General features: G+C 38.2%; 1 protein-coding gene across 1 annotated transcript in view; it reads left to right on the top strand.

Annotated features, from left to right (window-relative positions):
• Positions 1 to 1,422: 1,422 nt before the first annotated feature.
• Positions 1,423 to 12,779, top strand: part of LOC139040624 (fatty acid desaturase 2-like protein FADS2B) — a 52,377-nt gene continuing 41,020 nt past the window's right edge. The window contains exon 1 of the mRNA XM_070487368.1: positions 1,423 to 1,746. Within this exon, the coding sequence (XP_070343469.1) occupies positions 1,423 to 1,746 (324 nt within the window). The remainder of the gene's footprint in view (positions 1,747 to 12,779) is intronic.

Genomic DNA, 12,779 nt, shown 5'->3' with positions numbered 1-12,779 from the left:
TATTTTTCCAAAAAGAAAACTTGATTTTCTCAAATTATAAAAATAATATATGTTTACTTGTAGAAAATTTGGGACATATCATAAAGAATAATGAAGAAAAAACTTCAATAATACTATAATCCAAAGAGAATTAATGCTGACACTTTGGTGTTTTCCCTTCCAATCATACACTTTACATAGAAGATTACCAGAAGATTTTTTTCACATGTTATATTGCAAACATGATTCCATGCCATTATAAATTCTATAAAGCTTTATTTTTGGTATCTATATAATAATCTGTCTATCTATCAATCTATCTATCTAAAATAAATCAGCCTTCTTCCTTATTGTTAGACATGTAGGTAGTTTCTGATTTTTAGCAATCATACATAGCACTGGAATAAAACCCTTAGTACATAAATCTTGGCCTGAGTTACTTGCTGAAACCCTTGGCACTGATTCCCAAATACTAGAATGGACTTTTTCTATTATTTCATGCTGCTTCTTTCCTTAAAATTAAGACCTTTCCCTCCATCCCTACCCCATCCCCAACCACCATGGAATGTGTCCTTCTGTCTCCTTTGTAAATGACTCAGTCAAGTTCTAGACATAGGGAAATCTCTAGAGCTTAGGTTTCCTGAACAGAGTTTAAAGAGTTGGGATTTGGAATCAGAAAATGTGAATTCATGCACCAGTGTTCTTCTCATTGACCGAGTGACTCTGACAGTTACCTTAGATCTTAGGCCTTAGTTTTCTCACCTGGAATATGGCGCACTAGTAGCACTTTCCTGAAAAGATCAATGTGAGAATTAAATCAGATAAAGCATGCCACAGGGGCTGAGTAAATCATCATGTGTTCTAGAAAATGTCAGTTGCTATTAACTTTAGGCATACTGACAATTTAGTGGGCTTTGAAAGGGAAACAAAATAGATAAAGTAGTGTATTGATGTTGTCTTTTGGTAAACCCACACATGTTGAATTAACAAATCTGAATGTCTTCATTCACTGGCAGGTCAGAGAGTGGTGAGTCCAACCCAGCATGAAACAGAGCAGGGGAGTCATGTGACACTCCACAACATTCAGTCCAACTGCCATTGGCCCCAACTCTATCCTAAGAGATATTTAATGATGCAGGAGCATGTTAGTAAGAGAGGAGCACCAAGGGAGAGAAGTGAAGAGAGACAAGTCCTACCTCCCAGGAGGGAAGATGGTTCAGACTCCATCAGGGAAGAATAGACTCAGGAGAGACAGAAAGTTACAGGCTAGGAAGTTGTTCACTCTTGGGTGCATCAGGAGACAACTAAGCTAAAACATTTTCTGAGTAGGTATCATACTTCAATTGAATGAAAGGAGAGAAAAAGGTCATTTTAATGATACAATCAGAGGTTAGGAGTAGAAGTTTTGAGAGTCAACCCAGAAATCCCAAGGGTTCAATGATGATGAAGTTTGAAGAAAAACACGAGGGCAGTGGGAGTCTTGTAGGAAAGAGACAGCCCTATCTAGGTGAGAAGCATCAGGGGAACTTGAAACCAGAGGCAAATGAGAAAGCCGAGGCTTCTATGAAGCAAGAGGCAAATGGGGACTGTTGTGAGAAGCTCAGACAAATCCTCAACAGGTACAGCTGGCAGGAGATACAGAAACACAATCAGAAGGCTGAACAGTGGATAGTGATCAGTCGCAAGGTCTACGATGTTACTGGCTGGGCCAACAGGCATCCAGGTGGCCACCGCATCCTCAATTACTGTGCTGGGGAATATGCTACGGTAAGGAAATCAAATCTCTGCCCTGTCTCTGGACTGGGTTTTGGATGAACTCAGACGTTGATGGCTACTATGTTTGTGTATTCTGGGTTTTGTTTTGTTGTTGATGTTTCGTTTTGTTTTCCAGTAGAGTCACTGTTTTGTTAGAAGAAATTTACAAATAGGTGAATAATATCCAGACAAATATGTCTCTCCACAAGTAGAAATTTCTCAGACCCATTTCATTGGAAATTCTAAAACAAAGACAGCAGTTCATCTGTTAGGCATCAAATGTCATTAATAACAATGAGAAAAACCTACAATGACATAGGCTTTTAGAATTTGCAGAGCTTTCTTGTGTCCTGTAGGTCATTCAGTGTAATACACGCAATACACCCCACTTTTACAGAAGAGAGGAAAATCAGAGACATTAAAAAACTGGCCCATTTGTTCATTTTTTCTTTTGTTTAACTTGCCTGGTCAGACATGGTACTTGAAAATACGCTGCTAAGACCGATGTCAAAGAGCAAACTACCTATGTTTTCTTCTAGAAGTTTCATGGTTTTGGGTCTTACATGCAAGTCTTTCATCCATTTTGAGTTGATTTTTGTGCATGGTGTAAGGGAATGGTCTACTTTCATTCTTTTGCACATGGCTGTCCAGTTTTTCCAACACCACTTATTGAAGAGATTCTTCTTTCTCCATCATATGCTCTTGGCTCCCTTATTGAATATTAGCTGTCCATAAATGTGTGGGTTTATTTCTGGGCTCTAGATTTTGTTCCATTGATCCGTGTCTGTTTTTGTGCCAGTACCATGCTGTTTTGGTTACTATGGCTTTGGAGTATAATTTGAAATCAGGGAGTGGGATACCTCCAGCTTTGTTGTTTTTTCTCAGGAATCCTTTGGCTATTCGGGGTGTTTTGTTGTTCCATATAAATTTTAGGAATATTTGTTCTATTTCTGTGAAAAACATTGAAACGTTGATAGGGATTGCATTGAATCTGTGTATTGCTTTAGGAAGTATGGACATTTTAACGATGTTAATTCTTCAAATCCAAGAGCATGGAGTATCTTTCCATTCCTTTGCGTCTTCTTCAATTTCTTTCAACAATGTTTTATAGTTTTTGGTGTACAGATCTTTCACCTCTTTGGCTAAGTTTATTCCTTGGTATTTTATTCTTTTTGTTGCAATTATAAATGGGATTGCATATTTAATTTCTCATTCTTCTACTTTGTTGTTAATGTATAGAAATATACCCTAATTTTGTAACTTGATTTTGTATCCCGTGACGTGACTGTATTCCTTTATCCTTCCTAAAAATTTCTTAGTGGATTCTTTAGGGGTTTCTAGATAGAAAATCATGTCATCTGCAAAGAGTGACTGTTTCACTTCTTCTTTTCCAATCTGGATCCCTTTTATTTCTTTTCCTTCCCTGATTGCTCTGGCTAGGACTTCCAATACTATGTTAAAAAGAGTGGTGACAGTCAGCATCCTTGTCTGGTTCCTGTTCTTAAAGGGATAGCTTTCAGTTTTTCTCCATGGAGAATGATATTTGCTGTGAGTTTGTCATATATGGCACAGCAAAGGAAACAATCAACAAAGCAAAAAGACAACCTAATAATTGGGAGAAGATATTTGCAAACCATATATCAGATAAGGGGTTAATATCCAAAATATAAAAAGAACTCATACAGCTCAGCAACAAAAAACCCAACAACCCAATTAAAAAATGGGCAAAAGATCAGAACAGAGATTTCTCCAAAGAAGATATACGGATGGCAAACAGGTATATGAAAAGATGATCAACATCATTAGCTATCAGGGAAATGCAAATCAAAACTACAATGAGGTATCAACTCACTCCAGTCAGAATGGATAGAATTAACAAGACAGGAAATGACAAGTGTTGGAAAGAATGTGGAGAGAAGGGACCCTTGTACACTACTGGTGGGAGTGCAAGCTGGTGCAGCCACTATGGTAAGCAGGATGGAGTGTCCTCAGAAAACTAAGAATAGATCTACCATATGAGCAAGGTATCCCAATGCTGGGTATTTATCCAAATAACTTAAAACACAAAGGCATATAGTTACATGCACCCCTATGTTCATTGCAGCACTATACACAATAGCCAAGTCTTGGAAGCAACATAGGTGCCCATCACGGGACAAACGGATAAAGAAGATGTGCTATACATACATGATGGAATACTATTCAGCCATAATAAATGATGAAATCTGGCCATTTGTGACAACATGGATGGTCCTTGAGGGTATTATGCTGAGTGAAATAAGTCAGAGGGAGAAAGGCAATTACCATATGATCTCACTCATATGTAGAAGTTAAAACAACAACAAACAAACACATAGCAACAGAGAATGGATTGGTGGTTACCATGGGGGTAGGGGGGAGGGCAAACGGGGTGACTAGGTTCACATGTGAGTGGTCGGACTATAATTAGTTTTTGTGTGGTGAACATGTGTAATCTACACAGAATTCAAAATATATTATGATGCACATCCAAAAGCTATATAATGTTATAATCCAATAATACTGCAATTAAAAAATAAATAAAATAAATTTAGAAAATTTAAAATATAAAATGATAAAAACTGCAGTATCTGTGAAGCACAATAAAGTAAAGTGCAGTAAAAAAGAAAAAGAAGAAAGTCTGGCCCAAGGTCACCTAGCAGCTGAGCTCAGAATCAAAACCTTTATTTTTCTTAAACTCTAGTTTTTCCACTTTTCTTCACTGCTTATCCTCATCACTCTCCCACATCAAAATGGCTAACTTAAAAAAATATTGTAACATTTATTGGATGCCTAGGATAACCTGGATACACTGAAATGCATCACCTCACTTACATCACCAGGAGGAAGGTAGATATTATCACCATATGACAGATGAGAAAATTAATGTTCAAAGAGGCATGTAATATATCACAAAGCCAGCAAGTAATAGTGCAGAGGGATCTCGTCAAGATGGCGGCATAAGCAAACTCTGAACTCATCTCCACCCATGAACACAGCCAGGTTACAAATATTTTTGGAAAAATTACCCTGGATAGAAAACTGAAAACTGGATAAAAAGAAACTCCACAATAAAGGGACAGTCCTGACTAAGGCGGAAGGGGCAGAAATTCATTCTGGAGAGAAAAAAGTCACCTTTGCTAGCAGTGGAGTTCTCAGCCAGCCAGGTGGGAGCCACTCTAAGAATGAAGCCTTCCCTGGAGGAGTGAGGTCTGGAGCAGGGGCCAATACTGCTATAAGAATCCTTCAGACTCAGCACAACTGAGAGGAAGGTCTTACTATCTGGCTCCGCTGGCTGTTAACTGCATCAGGGAATACCCTCAGAAAAGCTATTGGATGAAAGCTGAAAAGACCCAGGTCTTAAAGGGCCCACGCACAAACTCACCCATCTCAGCAACCTAAAATCACCATAGAGAAGGCTGACAGTCATTTGGTGAAAAGAGGCTCTCCTGGTGGGCTCTGGAGGCATCTCGATGACAGGAGGGATTTCTCCAGAGAGAGAGATATTTCTGGGGGCCATTGTTCTGACCTGGTCCAGGTGTGCTGACACACACCCTGGCACATGCCATTGAAGTTCTTCTCACGGCCTGTTAGCCCAGGAGGCTGCCACGTCCACTAGTGCTCAGATTTAATCCAGCTCAACCAGGGCAGGCATACAACCCTAGGGACCCACCCCGCCCAACAGCAAGCCCTCAGGCTACCTGTCAGCATCCACTGACTGGGTACCTTGCTCCTCTACAGGCAGGCGAATATGTCTGCTTCTGTGGGGCAGGATCTGCATGAGGACCAGGTGAACTGTGGAGCAAACTGTTGGAGAGGTAGGGACATCTGAAGTGTGGTATCAAGTTATGCTCCAGGTGGTTGGGAAGTGTGCATGGACAAGGACTGTGTTGACGGTGTGTGTGATCCTGTGAGGGGTGAGGCTTATCAGTGGCAGAAGACCTGTGCTTCACTAATAGCCAGAAAAAGGATCAGCCCCACCTTCCAAAGCCTGAAACAATTGAGTGTTCCCATGTCTAGGGCCAGCCACATCTGCCCTCCTAAGAGAACTGACAACAGCCTTCTAAACCTGAGGCATATAGTAACTTTAAGCCCAGGAGCCTAGCAAACAGCTACACTTGCTACCAACCCAGTTAACAGGAGAACTGTAACAGGAGTTTGCTGGTAGACATCTAGCCAGTGGTGCTGAGGCTCCCCGGACCAGATTTACAAACATCTGTGCAGGGAAGGAAAGATTAGACTCCCTGGGTACCTTCATTAAGAGCAACCCTGCCACAGCAGAGGGACACAAGTAGCCCACCAAGGGCTCCCTCCTGGATCTTTTGGACTGGTAATGAGAGGAAAGCACACTGCTGGGGCTCAAAAGGAATCTCTTACATAAGGCCACTTCACCAAGAACAGGAGACATAGCTGACTCAACTAATACATAGAAATAAGCACAGAGAAAGAGGCATAATGAGGAGACCAAGGAATACATTCCGAGCAAGAGAACAGGACAAAACCGCAGAAAAAGAACTAAATGAAACAGAAATAAATGACCTTTCTGACAAAGAGTTCAAATAAAATCTCACAAGGATGCTCACAGATATTAGGAGAAGACTGGATGAACACAGTGTGCTCATCAAAAAAGAAATGAGGAAAATAAAAAAGAACCAATCAGAAATGAAGAATACAATACTGGAAATGAAAAAATTCACTAAAGGGACTCAATAGCAGAGTAGAGGATGCAGAAGAATGGATCAGCGAGCTAGACAAAAGACTAGAGGAAATCAGCCAAGCAGAACAGCAAAAAGAAAAAAAGAAGTAGACAGAATGAGAACTGTCTAAGGGAACTCTGGGACAATATCAAGCACACTAGCATTCATATTATAGGTGTCCAGAAGGAGAATAGAGAGACAAAGGGGCAGAAAAATTATTTGAAAAAATAATAGATGAAAATTTTCCTAATCTAAGGAAGGAAACAGATATTCAAGTACAGAAAGCACAGAGAGCTCGAAACAAGAAAAGCCCAAAGAGGCCCACACCAAGACATTTTATAATTAAAATGTCCAAAATTAAAGATAAAGAGAGAATCCTGAAAGTGGCAAGAGAAAGGCCACAAGTGACATACAAAGGAAAGCCCGTAAGGTAATCAGCAGTCTTCTCAGCTGAAACCCTACATGGAAGGAGAGAATGGCCTGACTTATTTAAAGTGCTAAAAGGAAAAAACCTACAGCCGGGAATACTCTATCCATCACGGTTCTCATTCAGAATGGAAGGAGAGAGAAAGAGCTTCCCAGACAAGCAAAAATTGAAGGAGTTTATCACCAAGAAACCAGTTCTACAAGAAAAGCTGAAGTGACTTATTTAAGTGTGAAATCAATGACCACAAATAGGGATAAAAATTATTTAAAAAATAAGCCCCCTCCCCCCCAAAAAAACAGAGAATAAAATCACTGGTAAAGGTAAAAATATAGTAAAGGTACCAGATCAACCACTCATGAAAATAAGATGAAGTTTAAAAGACAAAAGTACTAAAATCACCAATTTCAGGGATAAGAGGTTAATGGATAGACACACACTAAACAAGAGATTATATATGATTTCAAAAACATAAAATATGGGAGGAGGGGAGTTAAAAATAGAGGTTTAAGAAAAAAAAGTTAAGCTAAAGATTCTATCAACTGAATATAGACTGTTATATGCATAGAATATTAAATACGATCCTCATGTTAATCATGAATCAGAAACCTATAACAATCAAGAAAAAATGTAAGACAAAAGGAATGAAACATATTACTAAAGATAGCCATCAAACCACAAGGGAAGAGAGCAAGAGAAAAAGAATAGAGCAGAGAACTACTAAAACAGCCAGAAAAAAGGGAACAAAATGGCAATAAATACATATTTATCAACAGCTACTTTAAAGGTTAATGGACTAAATGCTCCAATCAAAAGGCATGGTGTGGCCAATTGGATAAAAAAAACAAGACCCATATATATGCTGCATAAAGGCACACACTTTAGACCTAAAGCCACCCACAAACTGAAAGTGAAAGGATGGAAAAAAATATTCAATGCAAATGGCAAAGAAAAGAAAGCAGGGGGAGCAATACTTATATCAGACAACATAGACTTTCAAACAAAAAGTGTAACAAGAGACAAAGATGGGCACTACATAATGATAAAGGGAACAATCTAACAAGAAAATATAACACTTGTAAATATCTATGCACCCAACATAGGAGCACCTAAATATATAAAGCAATTATTAACAGACACAAAAGGAGAAATAGACAATAACACAATAATAGTAGGGGACTTCAACACTCCACTTATACCAATGGATAGATCATCCAAACAGAAGATCAATAAGGAAACACTGACCATAAAGGACAAATTTGACCACATGGATTTAGTGGATATATATAGAACATTCCGTCCAAAAACCATGGAACGTTCTCCAGGACTGATCACATATTCGGCCACCAAACAAGTCTCAATAAATTTAAGAAGATCAAAATAATACCATGCATGTTTTCTGACCACAAAGGTATGAAACTAGAAATCATCTACAGGAAGAAAACCAGAAAATCCACAAAAATGTGGAGATTGAACAAAATGCTACTGAACAATGATTGGGTCAATGATGAAATCAAGGGAGAAATCAAAAAAATTCCTGGAAACATGAAAATGAAAATACAACATGCCAAAATCTATGGCATACAGCAAAAGTAGTTCTAAGAGGGAGGTTTATAGCAATTCAGGCCCACCTCAACAAAGAAGAAAAATTCCAAATAAACAATCTAACAGTGCATCTAAGGGTACTGGACAAAGAACAACAAACAAAGCCTGAAATCAGCAGAAGGAAGGGAATAATAAAAATCAGAGCAGAAAGAAATGAAAAAGACACTAAAAATAATAGAAAAAATTAATAAAACCAAGAGCTGGTTCTTTGAAAAGAAAAACAGAATTCACAAACCCTTAGCTAGACTCACCCAGGAAAAAAGAAGGCTCAAATAAGTAAAATCAGAAATGACATAGGAGAAATTACAACTGATGCCTCCGAAATACAAAAGATAATAAGAGAATACTATGAAAACCTATACACCAACAAATTAGTTAATCTAGCAGAAATGGATAAATTCTTAGAAAGATACAACCTTCTAAAACTGGACAAAGAACACATAGAGAATTTGAAAAAGCTAATCACAAGTAAGGAGATTGAAACAGCAACCAAAAACCTCACCAAAAATAAAAGTCCAGGACCAGATATCTTCCCTGGTGAATTCTACCAAACATTCAAAGAAGACTTAATACCTATCCTTCAAAAATTCTTCCAAAATATTGAAGAGGAGGGGAAGGTTCTTAACTCATTCTACAAAGCCAACATTATCCTGATACCAAAACGGGGCAAGGACAACACCAAGAAAGAAAATTACAGGGCAATATTGCTGATGAAGATCGAAGCAAAAATCCTCAAAAAAATACTAGCAACTTGAATACAACAATAAATTAAAAAGATCATACCACATGATCAAGTGGGTTTCATTCCAGGGATGCAAGGATGGTTCAACATCTGCAAATCTATTAATGGGATACATCACATTAACAAAACGAAGAACAAAAATCACATTATCATCTCAATAGATGCAGGGAAAGCATTTGACAAAATATGGCATCCATTTATGATAAAAACTCTAAATAAAACGTTTAAAGAAGGAAAGTACCTCAATATAATAAAGGCCATATATGACAAACACACAGCAGACATCATTCTCAATGCAGAAAATCTGAGAACAATCCCTGTAAGAACAGGAACCAGACAAGGATGCTCACTGTCTCCACTCTTATTTAACATATTATGGGATGTCCTAGCCAGAGCAATCAGGCACAAAAAAGAAATAAGAGGTATCCATATTGGAAAAGAAGAAGTGAAACTGTCCTCTTTGCAGATGACATGATTTTATATATGGAAAACCAGAAAGAACCCACTAAAAATCATTTGGAAATTATAAATGAATATAATGAAGTGACAGGTTACAAAATCAACATAGAAAAATCAGTTGCATTTCTATACACTAACAACAAAGTAGCAGAAAGAGAAATTGAAAATACAATTCCATTTACAATTGCAACAAAAAGAATAAATTACCTAGGGATAAACTTAACCAGAGAGGTGAAAGATCTGTACACTGAAAACTATAAAACATTGTTGAGAGAAACTGAAGAAGACACAAAGAAATGGAAAGATATTCCATGCTCTTGGATTTGAAGAATTAACATTGTTAAAATTTCCGTACTTCTTAAAGCAATCCACAGATTCAATGCAATCCCTATCAAAGTTCCAATGTTTTTCACAGAAATAGGACAAAGATTCCTAAAATTTATACGGAACAACAAAAGACTGCAAATAGCTAATGGTTCCCTGAGAAAAAAAGAACAAAGCTGGAGGTATCCCACTCCCTGATTTCCAAATATACTACAAAGCCGTAGTCACCAAAACATCATGGTACTAGCATAAAAACAGACACACAGATCAATGGAACAGAATTGAGAGATCAGAAGTAAACCTACACATTTATGGACAGCTGCTTTTTGAGAATGGAGATAAGAGAGTCTCTTCAATAAATGATATTGGGAAAACTGGAGAGAATGAAAGTAGACCATTCCCTTGCACCATGCACAAAAATCAACTCAAAATGGGTTAAAGACTTAAATGCGAGACCCGAAATCATGACACTTCTAGAAGAAAACATAGGCAGCACGCTCTTTGAATCGGTTTTAGCAGCATCTTTTCAAGTACAATGTCTGACTGGGCAAGGGAAACCAAAGAAAAAATGAACAAATGGGATTACATCAAACTAAAAATCTTCTGCACAGCAAAGGAAACCATCAACAAACGAAAAGACAACCTAACAATTGGCAGAAGGTATTTGCAAAACATGTACCAGATCAGAAGTTAATATCCAAAATATACAAAGAACAAATACAGCTCAACAACAAAAAAAACGACAACCCAATTGAAAAATAGGCAAAATATATGAGCAGAGATTTCTCCAAAGAAAATATACGGATGGACAACAGGCATATGCAAAGATGCTCAACATCACTAGCTATCAGGGAAATGCAAATCAAAACTACAATGAGGTATCACCTCACTCCAGTCAGAATGGATATAATTAACAAGCCAGGAAACAAGGGTTGGGGAGGATGTGGAAAGAAGGGAACCCTTGTTCACTGCTGGTGGAAGTTCAAACTGGTGCAACCACTATGGAAAGCAGTATGGAGTATAATCAGAAAATTAAGAATAGATCTACCATATGATCCAGCTATCCCAGTGCTGGATATTTATCCAAAGAACTTGAAAACACAAATGCATAAAGATGCATGCACCCTTATGTTCACTGCGGCATTAGTCACAATAGCCAAGACTTGGAAGTAACATAGGTGCCCATCAAGGGATGAATGGATAAAGAATATGTGCTATATATACAGGATGGAATACTACTCAGCCATAATAAATGATGAAATCTGGCCATTTGTGACAACATGGACAGTCCTTGAGGGTATTATGCTGAGTGAAATAAGTCAGAGGGAGAAAGTCAAACACCGTATGATCTCACTCATAAGTAGAAGATAAAAACGACAAAAAATAGCACACATAGCATTGGAGATTGGACTGGTGGTTACCACTTGGGAAGAGGGGAGGGGGGGCAAAAGGGGTGATTAGGGCCACATGTGAGGGGATGCACTATAATTAGTGTTTGTGCGTGAACATGATGTAATGTATCCAGAATTTGAAATATGATATACATCCGAAAAAAATAAAGATTAAAAAAATAATAAAATAAAATAAAATATATTAAAAATATAAAATGATAAGAAAATGCAGTATCTGTGAAGCACAATAAAGTAAAGTGCAGTAAAAAAAAAAAAGAAAAGAAAAAAAGAAAAAGAAAGTCTGGCCCAAGGTCACCTAGCAGCTGAGCTCAGAATCAAAACCTTTATTTTTCTTAAACTCTAGTTTTTCCACTTTTCTTCACTGCTTATCCTCATCACTCTCCCACATCAAAATGGCTAACTTAAAAAAATATTGTAACATTTATTGGATGCCTAGGATAACCTGGATACACTGAAATGCATCACCTCACTTACACATCACCAAGAGGAAGATGGATATTATCACTATGTGACAGATGAGAAAATTAATGTTCAAAGAGGCATATATCACAAAGCCAGCAAGTAATAGTGCAGAGGGATCTCGTCAAGATGGCGGCATAAGCAAACTCTGAACTCATCTCCACCCATGAACACAGCCAGGTTACAAATATTTTTGGAAAAATTACCCTGGATAGAAAACTGAAAACTGGATAAAAAGAAACTCCACAAAACGGGACAATATATCAGAGAAGAATTGTGAAGAATGATTCAGTAGTACAATCTCTCCATTTCCATGATCACTCTTTTCCAATCCAACATCACCTCTTACCTGGACTATGCAACAGCTCCCTAATTGTCTCTCCACTTAAATTCTTCCCCAACCTCTTTGTACACAGTATCCAGAATGAATGATCTTTCAGTATCTCAATGCAGATCATGTTCCTCAGCTACCTCAAATCTGTTAATGGTGACCCGTTGTACTTCAAATGAAAGGCAAATTTCATCAAGGTACCAGCAAGATCTTGCATCTGTTACCTCTTTAACTCTTTCCATGCCATTGTACCACTCATTAAACAACTCCAGGCACACAGATGTTCATTTTCAGTTCCTCCAATAAGCTTTTTTTTTTCTTTTTGAGGAAGATCAGCCCTGAGCTATCATCTGCTGCCAATCCTCCTCTTTTTACTGAGGAAGCCCGGCCCGCAGCTAACATCTGTGCCCATTTTCCTCTACTTTATATGTGCACCACCTACCACTGCATGGCTTAGCAGGTGGTGCCATGTCTGCAACAGGCATCCGATCCACCACACCCTGAGCAGCCAAAGCGAAACGTGTGCACCCAACTGCTGCCCCACCAGGCCAGCAATACAACAAGCTTTCTTTTT

The sequence above is a fragment of the Equus asinus genome, chromosome 17, assembly GCF_041296235.1.
Source record: "Equus asinus isolate D_3611 breed Donkey chromosome 17, EquAss-T2T_v2, whole genome shotgun sequence".
In the NCBI taxonomy this organism is placed as follows: domain Eukaryota; kingdom Metazoa; phylum Chordata; class Mammalia; order Perissodactyla; family Equidae; genus Equus; species Equus asinus.
The sequence above is the reverse complement of the archived record's forward strand: the minus strand, read 5'-3'. Positions and strand labels throughout refer to the sequence as shown.